This window comes from Chelonoidis abingdonii, chromosome 1 (genome assembly GCF_003597395.2).
Source record: "Chelonoidis abingdonii isolate Lonesome George chromosome 1, CheloAbing_2.0, whole genome shotgun sequence".
Lineage (NCBI taxonomy): Eukaryota > Metazoa > Chordata > Testudines > Testudinidae > Chelonoidis > Chelonoidis abingdonii.
Genome location: NC_133769.1, coordinates 150,407,039 through 150,426,498, shown reverse-complemented (window position 1 = coordinate 150,426,498; position 19,460 = coordinate 150,407,039). Strand labels below are relative to the sequence as shown.

General features: G+C 46.8%; 1 protein-coding gene across 1 annotated transcript in view; it reads left to right on the top strand.

Moving 5' to 3' along the window:
• LOC116822503 (transient receptor potential cation channel subfamily V member 6-like) overlaps positions 1-19,460 on the top strand; it is a 92,014-nt gene that overhangs the window by 44,992 nt on the left and 27,562 nt on the right. The window contains exons 2-4 of the mRNA XM_032776425.1: positions 16,221-16,318; positions 16,565-16,687; positions 18,095-18,235. Of these exons, the coding sequence (XP_032632316.1) occupies positions 16,221-16,318; positions 16,565-16,687; positions 18,095-18,235 (362 nt within the window). The remainder of the gene's footprint in view (positions 1-16,220; positions 16,319-16,564; positions 16,688-18,094; positions 18,236-19,460) is intronic.

Genomic DNA, 19,460 nt, shown 5'->3' with positions numbered 1-19,460 from the left:
CACACACACACACACACACATGTTGATATTGTTTATAGTAGAGAAGGCAGGTCAAAGAAACTTTTCTTGCACTTGCGATATAAGATGGTGAGGTTTACAATGGTCCTTAGTTCCTGTGAGAACCTCAAAGTCCAAAGCACTAGACCTCTGTGTATGTCTGAGAAGCCCTTAGAACTAAGAGTGCAGGTGTCTCAACTAGTGGGGTCAAGAAAGTCTGTTCTGGAGAAGGTCTAGAATTTCTCAGCACTTGTTTATGTAACCCTTCTGCCCCTCTGAGTTGGGAGCAACAAGGGCCGGGTTCAGTATCCAGGGGTTCCGTTTCAATAACACAATGCAAAACCAGCTCAAGCCCCCACCCAGTGATCTGGAACAATTACATACCTCCCCCTCCCCCCGAGCGCCTCTAGGAGGCAATACTTCCCCACTCTCAAGCACGGAGTCCGAGTGCGGCAAAACCCTTTCAATAAAGGAGGGAAACAATGCAGCATCACATTGGAGAAACACCACAAACCGGATTATAACACAAACCATAAGCAAAAAAAACAATCCACCTCCAAGTACGTTTGGCAATGTCCTTTCCCCCTTAGGGTCTTAAGTCCAATCAACCCAGAGTTCAAAAGTTTATCTGCAGAGTTTTAATCCCCTGTCCCCCAGCCTGGGTGGAAATGCGGTGTGTGTGTGCACACAGTGTGTTAAGGGGCACCCTACGTGGGCCAGGGTCAACTGCTCCGCCTCTCCGTAGAGTTCTGCTGCAGCCTTCAACACGACTGGCTCTACTCCACCAGCTGTGCCACTCCTCCAGCCGACCCGTGAACCGCTTCAGCCATCTCCGTAAACTGCTCCACTCCACTCACTGTTCCATGGGCTGCTCCAACATGGTGCAAACTGCTCCGCTCTGCCAGCCGCTTAGCGATAGATCTTCAGGCTCCCCCACTAGTTAACACCTCACTCCATGATTTCAGCTTGTAGTAGGGGAGCCCTGATGCTGTTGCACTATTGGCCCAACATGAATTCAGGTCAGCAACCTCTAGATGGACTCCTAAAGGATTCAAAATTAGCTCTGCTCTTCAACAGTGGAGAGAGGAGGATGTGCAATTGATGTTCCAGGCCATCAAAAGGGGCCCATACCATCAGGTACACACACCAACCCCCAATCTCTCACCATTTACTTGGAGTTGGCACCCATGTCCCTTGTCTAGCAAGTGCTACTTAATGGATAGTGAGACATCTCTGTCATAACACGGTCTCATAGTTCCTCATTCACATAATCAGGGTGACAACACTTTTATTCCTTCTGCCCCCAAAATCAGAGAAATTGGGGATCCCAGAGCTGTCAAAATAACCATCCCAGGCTACCACGGGCTATGCTAGGTGGAGTGGGTGTGCCAATGCAAATACCTGAAATTCCTTTCCACACTCCCCATACTTCACCACCAGATGTCAGGGTAGAGCTCATCCTGACTCTGCTTACATATAAGTCAATAATGACTTTAAAGGTTTTAAAGAGTATTTCAGGTTAAGATTTTAAGTCATTAAACTGTTTCCTTAGTTTGTTAAAGTTTTTTGCTTTTTAAGAGCAGGGGATAAATATTTTAAGCACTGATGTGTTAAATATTAAAGCTGGAAAACATAATTGTCATTTATGAAATATGGGTAACTTAACTGATTGTTTTCCTGGTGCTTTTGTGAAAAGTAAAAATGATTCAATTATGTGAGGAATCAGAGTGCATATGCTCAAGCAAAGGTAGAGCTAGTTGTGACGGGTTGGATCACAAAAACCCCCTTGGGAGCTGCCAACCAATGTGCCAAGACTACTTCTATACCTGTTTTCCCTGCCAGCTTAGGACTTCAGCACCCTGTCTTGCTGAGCCGGACTCTCTTGTCTACTTCAACAAAGACTCAGAGTCTGAATTACCTGCCCCAAAGCTGCAGGTTTACCTGAAAACAGCTCACAGAAGTGTGCTTGTCTTTAACACCCAGATGCCCAACTCCCAATGGGGTCTAAACCTAAATAAATCCGTTTTACCCTGTATAAAGTATATGCTGTGCTGAGTAGGGGTAGTTAGCTGCAGGGGCCGGCTGTCCACGTTGGAGGCGGCTTTGGTACAGCACCTTCACTCTGCCCAGTTGCCCTGTTGTGGCCCATCTCATAAGGGTGCCTACCAATTCCCCACAGGGAGCAAAAGGTTTCTCTATGCACGGTCTTTGTCTGCCCTGGACCCTCTTCAGGTTTGATCTTGTAGACCGGCAGGTCTCCTAGCTTTTCCATCACCAAGTAAGGTATTGCCTTCCATCTGTCAGCTATCTTGTGTTTGCCAGCAATACCCAAATTTTGCAGCAGGACTCTGTCCCCTGGCTGGAGCTCTTGCAGACGTTACCCTAGCATCATATCGATGTTTGTTGCGGTCTGCGTTCTTCCGAGCTGCAGATGTAGCTAAGTGATAAGCATCCCACAGCTTTTCTCTAGTCGGGATACATATTGCTGATGGGTTTCATAGCTATCGCCATCCTCTGATACACCAAAGCACAGGTCTATGGGTAATCTTGGTTCTCGCCCAAACATCAAGAGATATGGGTGACTCCCGTAGCATCATTCTTTGTGGCGTTGTAGGCGTGCACCAGAAATGCAACATGTTGGCTCCAGGTTGCCTTCTGCTCTGGCCGCAAAGTCCCTAACATATCTAATAGGGTTCGTTGAACCTCTCTGGCTGAGGGTCACCTTGCGGGGTGATAAGGCATTGTCCTCGACTTTTTTAATTCCTGCTATCCTCAGCACCTCCTTCAGAAGGTGACTCTCAAAGTCTCATCCCTGATCCGAGTGTATCCGGGCTGGGAATCCATAAACTGAGAAATATTTTTCCCACAGTACTTGAGCGACAGTGGTGGCCCTCTGATCACGGGATATGCCTGCGCATATCGCGTATAATGGTCGGTCACTACTAGAATGTTCCCAATATTCCTCTTGTCTACTTCTAAAGACAAGAAATCAATGCAAACCAGCTCCAGAGGTTTGTTGCTGGTGATGTTCTTCAGATATGCAGCCCTCGTGGGCAGAGTTTTCCTTTGAACACATCGAAGTGCAGGTCTCACATTTTCCTGCGAACATCTTCAGCCATCCGGGGCCAATAGAACCTACTGCGAATAAGTTCCAGGGTCCTCTCCATCCCCTAAATGTCCAAAGTCATCATGCAGGGCCCTCATGGCCAGGGCTCTGTACTCTTTCGGCAGCACTAGTTGATTCCGTTGCTTTTGTAGAGGGTCTGTGGTCATGCGGTGTAGCACTCCCTGAATCAGTTTTAGTTTGGTCCATTCTCTCAATAGTAGTTTGCCTCTGGTTAGGTGGGACAACCGCAGCTGGGCCTCGCCCTCCCTTTTGGCAAGTAGTGTATCACAAATGTCAATATCTTGCAGCTGGGCTTTCCTGCCAGTCAGCTGCATTGAGCATGGGCAAGGGAGATTGGTCCAAAGCAATATAGTTCACTGAAGCAGAAGGCACACATTCAGGGGGCAGGCCCAAAGCTTCAGCAACACATCCATGAAGGCTCTCATGGGCCTCTGGCTCTCGGCGACTCACACTGCAAATAGCTCTCACTCCATCCATGGGTATCACAGCAACTCCTGGTGCCTGTGGATGCCTGGACAATGCATCTGCATCTACATTGCTTCTCTCCCTGATCGGTATTGAATGCTGAAGTCATAGCTAGCCAAAGCGGCCACCCATCTTTGCCCTGTAGCATCCAGTTTAGCACTTGTTAACACATAAGTCAGTGGGTTGTTGTCTGTCCACACCTGGAACTGAGCACCATACAAGTAGTCTCGAAATTTCTCAGTGATGGCCCATTTCAAGGCCAAGAACTCCAGCTTGTGGGTGGGATAGCGGGTTTCACTATCAGACAGTCCTCGGCTGGCAAAGGCTACAGGTTTACGCTTGCTTCCACCTCCTGGTACAGTACTGCTCCCCAGACCCTCCAAACTGGCATCAGTATGCAGGATAAATGGCTTGCTTGGGTCAGCAAAGACTAGGACTGGGGCATGAGTTAGGCAAGTAATGATTTCTCGAAAAGCCCTTTCACATCTCTCATCCCACCGTGGCCCAAAGGGTTCGAAGGGGCCATAGTGTCTCTGCAGGAGGCTTTGGAAGACCCCTTATTCTTGGTCTTAGATTTGTTCTTGCTGGACTGATATCCCCTGGTAGATCATTGAGGGGTTTTACAATTGTAGCATCTGCTGCAGACTAAATAACCCCATTCTCTCAGTGCTTTTCATAATCTCACTGTGCCAGCCCTCTATAATTTCCGTTGCCCCTCACTGGCTCTCTTCCAAGTTGTCCACATCCCTCTGTATGGGGAGCACAACTGGATGCATATTTTCAGTGTGGCCTCACCATGCCGAATAAGAGGGAATAATCACTTCCCTCTATTCTGCTGGCAGCCCGTATATGCTTGCCCTCTGCACAGGCACACTGCGACTCTATCCAGTGTCTCATCCACTGTAATCCTCAGTCCTTTTTCTGAAGAACTGCTGCTGTGATAGCCATGGTCCCCGCCTGAGCGTGCATGGGATTCTTCCTTTAAGTGCAGGACTCTGCACTTCCTTGTGAATCTCTCAGGTTTCTTTTGACCCACTTCAATTTGTCTAGGTCCTCTGACCCTCTCCCTACTCTCCAGTGTATCTACCCTCCCCCAGCTTAGTATCAGCTGTGAACTTGCTGAGGGTGCAATCATCCAATCATCCAAATCATTATATATATGTTGAACAACACTTGGCCCAGGACTGACCCCTGGACTCTGCGTGATACAGCTGCCAGTAGACATTGAGCGTTGATCACTACCCATAGGCCCAAACAATCTAGCCGTTTCTATCCACCTTATAGTCCATTCACCAATCATGACTACTTACTTGCTGCCAAGATACTGTGAGACTTACAAAGTTGCTAAAGTCAAAGTCTTATCATGTCCACCCGCTTATCCATATCACAGAACCAGTTTCTATCATAGAATCAATCAGGTTGGTCAGCATGACTTGCCCTTGGCCATGCTGACTGTCCTTCATCTCCTCCTCTTCCTCCAAGTCTCAAAATGAATTCCTGAGGACCCTGCCGTTTTGGTGGGGGATTGAAGGAGGGCTGACCGGTTCTCTTTTTCTTTCACTTTTTAAAATAGTGGGCACTATGCTCCCTCTTGCTGCTCATTCTGTGATTCGTTCAAAAGCTTGGATCAGTAGAGGCATACACTCATGCAGAAGAAAGTAAAAATCCACTTACTGCAGTGAATGGTAACGCCATAGAGTGGCAGCAGAGGCAGATGATGTGAGAAAAGGCTGAACAACTACAAGGCCTCACTTAGAACTGTCTGATGATCTCTCTCTTTTTCCTCCTCACTGACGTCGTGGTCCCAGCGCGCGTGGTCAACACCCAGCTCTGCCTCTCTCAAGCCCCTCAACACCTCACACGTCTGTGAGATGGATAAAGTAATCATATAAATTTCATTCATTCAATTACGCCTTCTCTTTCCTTTTGATAGTACTAGAGACAAAAATCCCAACCAGAGAAATCATTGTTTCTTCAAAAAGTGCGTGGGGAATATCCATTTCATTTGTCAGTTGGCACAGATCTTGTATATCAACGTTAACCTTGACCATGCATCGTGTCCATTGCGTTTAAGGTCAGTATTGCTTCATTACTACAGTCAAGGAACTAAAAGGAACTTCCCGTTTGAACCAATCATTAAGACCAGTGTTGGTACATGTCTCACTGGGAAACATCCCTTCTGAGCTGGTCAGTAGAAGCGAGCATGGTGTGATTGCTGGGAATGTCTCTTCCTCCTGAGCCACCGTGTGGAGCCGATGCAAACTGTGTTAGCTGGGAGTGATCTGTTGGCAGATCTCCCAATGTGCTCAGAAAGAAATCTAACATTTGTGCGTTCTAGAACGGATGAATCAGTCAAGGCTCTATCATGAAGTGAGTCCCCTATTGGGCATCGACTTGTATTTCGCTCTGATCAGATTAACCCTTCTAAAAACTCAGATTTCTATGCTGTATTTCTTACTTCACTACTTTATTTTTACATTGCTCCTTATACCCGGCTATCATCATTATATCTGGTCGCCGTCCAGTAGTACATTAGAAACATGATACATTGTGTATTTGTTCTCTCATCCACTCCGCCAATGAGGAATTAGCAGTTGGATTGTCTCATCTGGAATCATTTTTATGTAGATGATGTGTGACCAAAGTCGCTCCTTTAGCTTGGTGGTCCTGCCTATTTTGGCAGATTTCTTACCTCAGTGATCTTCCCCACAGTCTGGATTCAAACTCCTCCTGTGTCTGTCAGGAGTTGGGAGTTTGGGGGAACTCGGGCCCCCCTCGTCTCCGGGTTCCGCCAGGGCCCTGTGGGATTGCAGCTGTCATGTAACCTCTTGTTAACAGCGATGACAGCACAAACTCCCTGGGCTACTTCCCCATGGCCTCCTCCAAACACCTCTTTATCCTCACCACAGGACCTTCCTCCTGGTGTCTGATACGCTGTACTCCATGATGCCTTCAGCAGCACATCCTCTCTCTCTGCTCAGCTCTTGTGTGCCTCGTGTGTCTGCGTGCCTCACACGCACTTTCCTCTCCTCTGGCTCTTCCTCACCTGACTGGAGGCGAAGCTCCTTTTAAAACCAGGTGCCCTGATTACCTGCCTTGATGCTGCAGGTGTTTAATCGAGTCTGTGTGCTTGTTTCTAGCTGGTTCTGATACCTCCCGTGCAGCCCCTCTCTAGTCCTCAGGGAACAGAAAACTACTCATCCGGTGACCAGTATATTTGCCCCTCTACCAACTTCCTGTACCACAGTGGCCTGGGGTCTTTCACAATACAGCACCACGACGCCAACACACACACACACACACACATGTTGAATTGTTTATAGTAGAGAAGGCAGGTCAAAAGAACTTTTCTTGCACTGCGAGTATAAGAGGTGAGGTTCTACAATGGTCGTGAGTTCCTGTGAAGAACCTCAAAGTCCAAAGCCACTAGACCTCTGTGTATGTCTGGAGAAAGCCCTAGAACTAAGAGTTTCAGTGTCTCAACTAGTGGGGGTCGAAGAAATGCGTTCTGGAAGAGGTCTAGAATTTCTCAGCACTTGTTTATGTAACCTTCTGCCCTCTGAGTTGGGCAGCAACAAGCCGGGTTCAGTTATCCAGGGGTTCCGTTTCGATAACACAATGCAAAACCAGCTCAGCCCCCACCCAGTGATCGAACAGATTACATACCTCCCCCTCCCCCAGAGCGCCTCTAGGAGGCAATACTTCCCACTCTCAAGCCACGGAGTCCGATTCGGCAAACCCTGTCAATAAGGAGGACAATGCAGCACACATGGAGAAACACCACAACCGGATTATAACACCAACAAAGCAAAAAAACAATCCACCTCCAAATACGTTTGGCAATGTCCTTCCCCTTTAGGGTCTTAAGTCCAGATCAACCCCAGAATTTCAAAAGTTTATCCTGCAGAGTTTTAATTCCCTGTCCCCCACTGGTTGGAAATCGTGTGTGTGTGCACACAGTGTTGTTTAAGGGCAGCCCTACGTGGGCCAGGTCAACTGCGTCCGCCGCTCTCCGTAGAGTTCTGTGCGCAGAACCTTCAACACGACTGCTTCTACCTCCACCACTGTGCCACTCCTCAGTCCGACCGACGCTTCAAGACCGACATCTCCGTAAACTGCTCCACTCCACTCGACTGTTCCACTTGGGGTCTCCAACATGTGCAAACTGCTCCGCGTCTGCCAGCCGACTTAGCGATACGATCTTCAGGCTCCCCACTACTTACCACCTCACTCCATTGATTTCAGCTTGTAGTTAGGGAGCCCTGATGCGGGTGCATAATTGGCCCAAACATGAATTGCAGGTCAGCAACCGTCTAGATGAATCCTAAAGGGATTCAAAATGTAGCTCTGCCTCTCAACAGTGGAGAGAGGAGGATGTGCATTGATGTTCAGGGCCATCAAAAGGGGCCCATTACCATCAGTACACACACCAACCCCCAATCTCTCCACATTTACTTTGGGATGTTGGCACAGTTCCCTTTGGTCTAGCAAGTGCTACTGTAATGGATAGTGAGACATCTCTGTCATAACACGTCTCATAGTTCCTCGATCACATAATCAGGTGACAACACTTTATTCCTTCTGCCCCCAAAAGTCAAAAATTGGGATCCAAGAGCCTTGCTCAAAATAACCATCCCAGCTACCACGGGCTATGCCTAGTGGAGTGGGTTGGCCAATGCAAATACTGAAATTCCTTCCACACGCCCATACTTCACCACCAGATGTCATGTCAGGGTAGAGCTCATCCTGACTCTGCTTACATCTAGAAGAAGTTGGATAATTCCAGATATTCTGCTAAAAGGCTGATTTAGATACATACATTGTTATAGTTATTGTAACATACATATATCGTTACAGGAAACAATGGCTATGAGGGCAGATGAGAATTATGTACAGGTATTTAATAGGTATATAAGCCAAGAAACAAAAGGAATTATTTAGGGAGGCCTGTGGGGGTATAAATAGAGAATAGGAAAATAAGAAAAGAGTGAAAATTAAGTGTGGATACCAGGAAATATTTCTTAACAATGAGTGGTCTTTGAGTCTGTAGGGTAGTCTCCCCAAGGGAAGTGGTGGAAGCTCCATGACTTGGAACATACCTGCACTGGCCTTAGGGGCTGGCAGTAGACATGACTTTAGACAACTCTGGCCACCTGTAGGTCACCTAGAGGCATCATTCTCGGAACTGCATGTCCCTAGGAGGGGAAAATAATCTTTCCAATTGGCTGGAAGTTGACTCTAGACAAATTCAGACTGGAAATAAGGTGTACATTTTTAACAGTAAGAGTAATTAACCATTGAAACAATTTACCAAGGGTTGTGGTAGATTATTTCAGGGAAGTTCTATGGCCTGTGTTATCCAGGAGCTCAAACTAGACCACAATGGTCTCTTCTGGCCTTGGAAGATATGAATCTGTGACTTCACAACCACTATTTTCCATTTGCAACATGAAATGCAGCTATTTATTTTTCTCCTGTGACAACCCCCTTGCCCCCTCCTCCAGCGCTCCCATCCACACATATATATCTCAGAATTCATTCCTTCAAAGGAGGAGTCAGTTCCCTCTGAAATTCACAGGCTCAACCATGTGTCCCGGCTGCTTGGAGTGTGGGAAACTTCAGTCCTCAGAATTCTTGGTTGCTTGGAAGATTTCTTTCTTCTGTCATGTTCTCATTTAATTCCTTCATGGCCATTTGGTGGGGGAGCTTCTCTCTTCCTCCCCAGCTGCTGGGATAACAGGGTGCTGTGGGGTGGAATAGGGTTGCCAACTTTCTATTCACAGAAAACTGAACATCCTTGCCTTGCTTCGTCCCTGCCCTGCCCCGCCCTTTCTCTGAGGCGTATCTCCTGCTCACTCCATCCCCCCTCCCTCCATCACTTGCTCTCCCTCACCTTCAGTCACTTACTTATTTTAACAGAACAGGGGCAGGCGGATGAAGTGCAGGGTGTGGGGGGTGAGGGCTCTGACTAGGGTTATAGGCTCTGTGGTGGGGCCAGAGATGAAGGATTTAGGGTGCAGGAGGGGACTCCAGGCTGGGGATTGGAGCTGAGGGATTCAGAGTTTGGGAAGGGGGCTCCAAGCTGGGGCAGGGGATAGGGTGATGGAGGGGGTATGGACTCTGGGCTGGGGGTGCAGGCTCCAGAATGGGGCCATAAATGAGGGGTTCAGAGTGCAGGAGGGGGCTCAGGGCTGGGACAGGAGGTTGAGGTGTGGGATGGGGTTTGGGGTGTGGGCTCCAGGTGGCACTTACCTCAGGCAACTTCTGGAAGTGGCTGGCATGTCCCTCTGGCTCCTAAGTGGAGGTATGGCCAGGTGGCTCTGCACATTGCCACTGCCTGCAGGTGCCATTCCCACAGCTCCCATTGTCTGCGGTTCCTAGCTAATGGGAGCCGCCACTTGCGGCAGAGGCAGCAGGCAGAGCCCCGGTAGCTGCCCCTATACCTAGGAGCCAGAGGGAGATTCTGGCCACTTCCCGGGAGCCATTCAGAGCTTTTTGACCAGGTGTTGCAGTCGAAAACCAGACACCTGGCTACCTTGTAAGAAATAAGGGGCACTAGCAGCAAAGCTGTGAGGTAGGGGGAAGAATGTGCATCTAACATTTCATAAGTGCATGCTATGACTCCTCAGACAGCTGCAGACAAATGACCTAACTTGCAGGCTGGGGAATCTTGCTCACAAGTTGAATTTCTGTGGGGCTGTATCTTTGTTCTTCCAGAGATTTTACAGTCTGCTTAGATATATTAAGATGGTATCTCTGGGCATGGCTACACTTACATTTTTGCAGCGCTGGTAGTTACAGCTGTGGTCATACAGCTGTGTAGGGCCAGCGCTGCAATGTGTCCACACTGACAGCGACCAGCGCTGCAGTGTGGCCATATTTGCAGCATTTGCAGCGCTGGTTGGAGTGGTGCATTGTGGGCAGCGGGTCCTCCACGAGTCGGACAACGCCGCTAGCCAGCGACAATGTTGTGGTACTGTAGGGACGAATAAGTCCACCCCCTGCAGCAATCCACAATTCTTGTATGAACACACTCTCATCCATTGGTTACCATCTAAATACTACCTATTGACTAGGTATCTGTATCTTGCAATTGTGCTTACTCTGGGTGACACCCACAACTAGCCTTTCAGGACAACAGTGAAGAGCCAGACAGTGCTGTGGCGGGCGGCTATGTCGTCCAAGAGCGATGGGACCATGGAAAACTAACATTCCTGTTTTTTTGGCTGAGTTGCGATGTATGCCTCTTTCTCGAATTGTAGAAGAGCGCCCGCCCCGGTGTCCACGTATATGTGGCTGGGGGGTGCAGCCGCGGAATGGGACAGCGTTCTTTGCTACTGGTAAAGAGGATTGAGCTTACTGCTTATGCATTCCTACCCATGTAGAGGAAGTCAAGTGGTTCCACTCAAGTGATGGCAGGAGCATTTAGCGATGTAGGCACTGCAGAATGAGTGGCGCCGCGAGATGCACTGCGAGTTCGAGACGAATGGTACTGCTGATAAATAAGTGGCGCATGCTGATCTTGCGTCTCCTGCGTGCACAGGCAAGGGCTTAAAAAGGGGTGTTGCCAGTGTTCCTTTCGAGTGGTCACCACCCTTGTTGAGAGTTGGAGGTTGCCCTTACCACTTTGCTTTGGCGTTAGCCAGCACCTTAATGACTTTTCAGTGCTATAAGATATAGTAGGAGTATGTAGTATCATGTTAGTTTTGTAGACCTGAGTAGAAATTTTAGTATGACACAAACACACACAGGCGTTGTGCCACATGCAGCCATTTCACAGACGAGGCAGAAGAGCGCTTGATTGTTTGATGAAGCCTGAGGGACAAATACGAGGAGACTTCAAAGGTTTCGATTTAGATCTCTTCCTCTAGCGATTGAAAAGAGAGAATTCATCCTTAAAATGTCACTCATTGAAATAGTAAGGCATCCGCATTCAGACTGAGCCCCCAGCCATTGGAAGGGGACTCAATCAACAAAGAAGTGCTCCTTCCAGCATGCGCTGCACTCAAAAACACAAGTCTGATCGGAGGAATATACGCTTGGTCTTCGACTGTCAGCCTTCGTCGAAGTTGCTCCAGGGCATTCTGATGCAGACAAGAGCCAGACCTTTCCTTGCTAAGTCGTTCGCACGCGTAACTGGTGGGCGTTCACGAGAGTGCACATACCCTCGACTGATCCTGGCTCTGAGCAAGCGAACAGCTGACTCCTTTGGGGCTGGTCGCAGACTGTCTTTTTTCACCCTGGCTGGGTTTTTTTTTTTGCGAAGTCTTCTTGAACACTTTAACAACTGCATAAGCATTATACCTAGATTTCTGCCACGGTCTTGCTTGTTGGCTCAACGGACCTCTGATTTGGCACTGTCCCTGTGACGCTCTGCTGCTTTGCTAGTAAACGTAAGTCACTGAGTGTCCTTTTCAGCTCCCACTGACATGGCCCCTTATAGCACGGGCCGAAAAACCACAGTCCTTGTCTTGCACAACTTATCCGATGCTCAGATGTTAATCTTTCGTCTCTTCAGTTCTCTAATTTCAATATACTGGCACCAATCTTTGCTAAAGGTCGCCCAACCCCATCTCCACTTTCCTGGGGAGTGCAGAGAAGTGGAGTCTCCTCGTAGTCCAGACTCATAGACGTTAAAGTTCAGAAGGGGACCATTATGCGATCAGTCTGTTCGTGGAGCCTCCTGCACAATGCCAAGATGGCCACAGGAAGGTAGCCGTTTTGAAATAAAGAAACCCTAGTCACAGTCATTTGTTTTTTATCGCTTCCATCTATTTGAACTGAATAGCGTTCATGATTCACTCGAACCTAAGGTTAGGTCCCCTACAAAAACTATTGCTTGATCTGTCACTACGTCACCAAAACCAAATTTCGCAAACGACATCCCTCGGTGTGGTCAAATACGGGGGAATCCATCAGGCTATCATCCAGAAAATCGTATGGGTAGCTGGCACCTGGATATAACTGAGCACTGCTGCCATCTAATCGAATGAGAAGACTCCCATACACGACAATCCGCACTATATTACTATGAAAACATTAAGAACCACTGGGAAGGAGAATCACGAAGAGAGGGATTTTTGATAGCAGACACTGTGTGACAGCTCCCTGCCTTGCAAATTCTGGCCATTTCCCCCACCCGGCTGCACATACACATCATATAAAATGTAAAAAGTCTTCGACCAGATAAGCAGGCTTCTCTGATGACTCCCTCCCCTTCCACCGCCCCCGCCGTGCTGTTGTCTCCTCAAGCAACAGCTGTGAACATTCAAAAGCCTTCCGCTCGCTCGCTCACTGCAGCAAAGAGCAGCTGTGTTGTTTTTTTCAGATAAGTAGCTCCGGGGAGTACCTTTCCGGTTTGTTGTTACAGGAATTGTGGGGATACCCTCCTAATACCCTGGAGGCCAATAACAGCGCGAGTTGAGGTGTCCACCCTTGAATGACAGCGCTGCATCAGCAAGCGCTGGATCGCTACGACCCCGTAGCGGACCAGGTGTACAGCCAGCGCTGCAGGAAGGGAGTTGCAGCACTGGCTGAGCTCTGTAAGTGTGGACACCTGGTAAGTTGCAGCGCTGTAACCCCCTCACCAGCGCTGCAACTTGCAAGTGTAGCCAAGCCCTCTGAGGGAGTGCATCCACAGCTGCCAAGCTGCTGGCTCTTCTCAGCTTTCTCTCTTTGCAATTGCCTCTTTCTATCATTCCCCTGCATCAGAAGTGCAGTAACCTTCCAGGCCACTTGGGCCACGCCTTTCTTTGCCAGCAGTCTCAAGCTGTTTGAAGGGGATGCCCAAGTCTGATCTTTCCCAGTGACTTTCTGGTGCATCTGTTGCATGGTTGTGGCTCACAAAGGGGGAGTAGATATTTCCCTGGCCAGAAACGTACCACAGCAGATACCAGGTTGAGATTCACTCCTGCTGCTTTCTGCTCTCCTTTCCCACCCGAAACCTGCTCCTTTATGACACGTTTCAGAGAGACAGAGGGAAGTGAAATTAGAACTGGCACAATGTGCCCAATTGGCAGCCCAGAAGATTGAAATCTTCTGTCCCCAGAACAGGTGCAGTATAGGCATAGCAGGGAAATTGCCAGCATGCCTCATCCATCACCAACGTGCTTGAGCCTTGCAGTCCTTGGCCTTCTCTGGTGAGGTTGAGAGTGCCACTAGGGAGGGATTATGCTTTTTGTAGCATGAACATGTGTCTGCTAGGAGCTGAACTGAGGACTATTAATGACACCACCAAAAAGCCATCACTATCACCTGCAAATTATCCCAGCCAGCTCATGGCTCAGGTTAAATCCCAGGATAGTATATTTAGGAGGGAATGGTTTCTTCTTCAGTCACTGCAACCCTTGCCTGGATAGTATGCCTGGCATCTTTAGCCCAGAGTTTAAGTCGTTATTAGCTGCAGACAGTACTGATTGCATTGCTGGGTTTTTATTTTATACTTCTGTTGAATGACAAAGCTGATCTTTGCATTCTCTTAAAATCATTTTTAAAAGTTTTTTTTAAAAAAATGTAGTTAAGCTTTGTGTACTGTTAAAATAGATGAGTTTAGGGGTGATGGTTTGAGTCAGTTCTTTATTTTGTTGTATATATATCATTCTATCCTGAGCTCTGATTGAGTAGGAGACCAGGGAGGAAGGAATCCCCCTTCCTCACACAAAAGGCCGTGTCTCATCTCTAGCTCTCAGTCAATAGCTGGCCAACAAGGAATGTATATTTTCCTGTGGTTTATCTGGTCAATGAAAGCTTCCTCTTGATCTTGATCATTGGCTCATAGAGCTTTGTTATAATCTCTGCTCTCTTTCACAAATACATTGCTTCCATCCCTAGTGAGGTCATCACCAGAAATGGATCTCACACTTGACTGGCTGACTGAATTTTGTGGAGGCAGTGAGAGAGTTGGGAAAGATAGGCAGCTTAGAAATTTTTGCTCTCCCTCGAGAAATTTTGCATCCCACTCTAATGGCACAGACGCTCTTTCCCTCCTCCTTCCCAGAAACAATGTTGCCTTCAAGGCTGTCATTACTCCATCTGACTCAGTCTGAGTTGCCACCTCATAGATTATAGACCTCCTTAGAGGCTTCCTGCAGCTATTGACTCTTTTGTGTTGATACAGTCCTCTGTGGGAAAGGTGCAGGCTGTTCCTGTCTGTCAAGGAGCATTCTGGACCAGCTTGTTTCGGGAATGGCAGATGTTTCAGGGAATTTATTCAGCAAGACTCCAGGATTCCAAATCTTGCCTGGTATAGCCAAAATTTCACCTTCTAAAAGGGGTGTACAAACATGTGCTGCTTGGCCATGAAGAAAAGAAGCGTGATCTGGGTGGACAATGTCTGCAGATATCTGAGGATGTAAATGCCAAAGAGGTTGTGGAATTATTTAAGATAACTAGGACTAATGAAGTAGCATTGAGCAAAGAGGAATTGTTCAGGCCGAATATCCGCAGGCATTTTGCAGTGGGGTTTTTGGCACCTTTCTCTGGAGCACTGAGCTGGGCTTGTCTGTTAGGATCATCTGGGTGTAACCCACAGGATCCATTTCTCATAGTGAAGGGCAGGAAATATGATGGACCCTTCCCTACAAAGGGTGACAGACGGAATGGGATCCACGTGTATGCATTAACACAGCACTGAAGAAACTTCCAAAGTCTTGTTCTGGCATTCAGTGGGCTCAGTGTGAAAACTGAGTAGATCCTTTGTGTATTTCTTCTTTGATTGTCCCAAAGTCCTTGTCAGTGATGTTGAGGGGGTATCTGCTCAGTATTACAGAACTGCTGTAGCATTCCTGCTTAAAACAACAGAGATTCCACTTGCTTTTCTGTTTGCCTAGAGCACCTGAACTGTCTGCTATAGTTCTTTCACTATTCCAGCTTGAATTCTGCTTTCACCCAGATTCAAAGGGCCTTCTTCAGCTTTCATTTATAAGTATGTAAATCCAGAGTAGCCACACTGAAATCAGTGCAGGCACACCTGCGTAAAAACCAATGTGTGAAATGAGAACTAGGCCCAAAGCGTTATGCAGTGCCCACTGATTGTGTACTTCTGTGTACCAGAGAAAGATGAGAATGTTAGCTAACTCTCTGCTTTAACAAGAATCACTAATCTAATGTATACTGGTCTACAATCATGAAATCTGCTGGTGAATCTGAAATGGAAATACAGCATTTTACAGTCATACAAAGAACCTATTGAAATGTTTCACTCATGTTCAGATATGACAGGGCTGTGGCCTGGCAGTGGGAAATTAGTGGGAATTTGACTTGTTACTTTGGCGATTTCCTACTATTAGCAATTTCTACTCAAGATTTATAAATATTGTAGAAATAACCTGGAATCATAAATTACCAGTGGAGCCAGAATTCTGTTTCCTACGTGACATTTTATCAAGACTACAAGGGCTTTTTAAAAATGGGCTACAGTTCCCTTGCTTATGCAGAAATTGACCTTATAGAAAGTGGATTACTCATGCGTGTGCCTGTCTATCTTTCTTAGACATTTCTAAGCTGTCTATCATCTTGCTAATAAAATATTGCATCTCTGTTTTTTTGCTGCTTTGCTGACATGGAAGAAAGTGTTTACTCTGAGCATCTTATTTATTATAAGGGTCTAATCTGGTGAATTTTCTTGTTGCAGGATCTGGGAGTCTCCCTTGCTCCAGGCCGCCAAGGAAAATGATGTCCAAACCATCCAGAGACTTCTCACCTGCCATACTTGTGATATTCATCAAAGAGGTAGGCTACTCCATATGCTGTCCATGACTAGGATAGCTGCAAGGAGAGGACACCTTGGGACTGAGAGTCTGGAGGATGGAAATACTTCTCAAGCAGTAGAAAAGGATGATTTTGGCAGGTTGGGGTGAAAACACTCTTTGCATGAGGGTAGAGAGTCCTCTGGATTGAGTGTTACTCTTGGTAAGATTCACCTCACCAGGCTGGCAAAGGAACTTAAGACACACATATATGACTCCCTCTCTCCAGGTGCCCTGGGGGAGACAGCTCTTCATGTGGCTACCTTGTATGATAGTGTGGAGGCTGCACAGATTCTGATGGATGCAGCTCCAGAACTTGTCGATGAAGCAATGACATCAGAATTCTATGCAGGTAAGAATGCCAAGATGAATAGACTTGGGCGGAGGCTGCCGGAATGGCTGGGAGATATGGCAGAGTAGCTGAGATTCTGTTAGCTTTGTGTCCAGATTCCTAGGTGCCTTTTATAAAATGGTCTGTTTCAGGGAGTCATATTTTACTGTCACTTAACTGCATTTTCAACAACCCATAGGTGGTGTTGTGTTCCCAACAGATCTCCAGGAAATGAAACCTATGCCATAGTCCTTTAAAAGAGAGTGCATTTAGAGGATAATTTTATCCTTGGAGGATATCCTATTCCCAACTATCACCCCCAAAAGCTGAGATCCAATCATTATATCTGGACTCCTAGCTAATCAGGGTCAAGTTTTGGGTGGAAAACCTCCAAAGAAAGATCTAAGTGCTGGAGGAAGTAGTATTGATTCAGTAGGCGATGCTTTTCCATCTAAGTTATTACTGAACCTAGTGTCCCGGTGTGGTGCTAGAAGGAGATATGCTACAGGGATCTGTGTGACTGATTCACTAGAGGTTGGTCTCCTCTCTTAGTCAGTACTGGCCCAAATACCTCACATGTTGTTAAGAGGATGCATTGCTGCTGGAGCAGCCATCTTTCAAATGAGACATAAAACCTAGGCCCTCCAGAGCGGAGTTATTAATTCCAGGGTTTGTAAATTATTTTCTACCTTCATTAATTCCCTCTGCATTTCCACTATGATATGGATTTTTTCTGTAGGGTCTACCGAGAACTGTATTGTCACTGTGCATTGTTAAAGAGTTGCCTCCTTTTACCCCAGAACCAGCTGCATGCTCAAGTAGGGGATGGGGAGTCAGGAGACCTGAATTCTAGCCACCATCTTGTTATTGTGCAACTCACTTAATTTCTCTGCATTTAGTTTCAGGCTAGTGATTTGTGAAGTGCTCTGCTGGAAAGTGTTACAGAAGTGTAAAATATGAGCAGGAGCATAAGTGGAATTAACGAGGCACTAAAGCACTTCACTGAAAAGTGGTGAGAGAGAAGTTGCAAGTGTAATTAATTTAACAGCTATTAATTTCACAGTTACAACTCCTATCTTAGGGCTAAGACACAATAAAAGCTGTATTGGTGAAAACACTGGGCAAAATTCTGTTCTCTTTTATGCTGGGTTTGAATCCATGGAAGTTACTGGAACAGTCAGTGTAACAGAGATAAGAGTTTGGGCTGCAATTTTCCAGGGACATTAATTACTCACATGCAACTGGAATTCCATGGGAGCTGGGCAGGTGACTTCCTTAGGGTGCTTTGAACACCCCAGACTTTGGTCATTGGGTTTCTCGGTTATTTACTAATAAAGTGGCCTTGGTTGCACAGTGGATCTCTGAAGTGCCTCTGGTCGCTGTGGTGCAATGTTGGCATTACAAAAGGGGTGTGATTGTGTGTTGCAGGGGAGACTGCTCTCCACATTGCTGTGGTGAATAAGAACTTCAAACTTGTGAAGGCGATGCTTGAGAAGGGGGCTGATGTCAACAACCCACGGGCCACCGGCTATGCCTTCAGACCCAGCAGCCACAACCTCATCTACTTTGGTAGGGCTCGATCTGCAGGCCTTGACTGCCACCAGACTCTTCTTCTCTGGCACACTCTGAGTTCTGTGACCTCTCTGGATCTGGTATGGTCTGCTCCCTTTCTGTCCCCCTCTCTGTCAACAAAGACCCATGTGCTCCGGGAATTCCTGCCTATGCAACTGCTATGCAATACAGACCTTACTGCAGAATTGTGCTGTAGAAGTTCAACTTTCATTTTCTAAAAAATGTTAAATCTCTAGCCTTTGTGAAGACCACTTACCCTAACATAACCTGAATGAAACCAATGGAGTGATGTCTGCCTGAGTCTGCAGCCAGCCTGCAGTAATAATTCAGTGACGAGCCTACTTTACCCATTCCTTTCATTTGGGTGCTAACTCAGAAGCCTAATGATAACAATTATTATGCCATTGTTTCACCCCCAGACAAGCAACAGTTAAAACTGAAGTTTTATTAACTTTAGTATTAAAAACCAAAGAAATACACTTTGCACAAACTCCATTACTGCTCAGTAGTTTTAGAGCACACCCATCTCTGTGTCTGCAACCAGAGCATCCCATTTGACCTGATGAGCAGATTTTCAGTCCTTAAAGGGATAGAGCACAGGAGAACATAAGCCTGACATTGACTTCTGAGTGCTACACTCCCCGCTCATAAATGTAATGTCATCCCAATATTTCTGTTAAAAAAATATATCATACAGTCCCTCCAATGACTTTTTAGCAGTCATCCAATTTCCACAAGCTTGTAACAGTCATTCTCAAGTTAGTCTTTGAGTATCTTCTTCTGTAACAAGCTCTGTACTGACTGAAACTTTCTGCAAGTTTCTTTAGTTTATTTCACATTCAGCAGAAAGTTTCTGTGGCAATTTTAGTTCCATTATCCAACTGAACAGTCAGTTCTGAACACCTCAAATTCCCAAAGAAATTCATATCTTATGGAATAACAGTTCCTATACGATCGGTGCTCGAACCATGTTATGCCAAGTTACTGGTCACATGGCAAGCTAGTTAGAGAACATACCTCTCACTGTGCCTCAGTGGGTCACAGCTGAGGATGCCAGATTCAGTACAAGCTGCTGAGAAATGGGGCAAACTCACCCCAAGCTGGTGGTTATTCTACCAAGCCAGTAACGAAAGTAAACTTCTGGCTCACCACACTGGTTAACATGAAGTCAGCTCTTATTTCACCATCCCGACACTAGACTTTGTGATGAGTGGCTATTGAA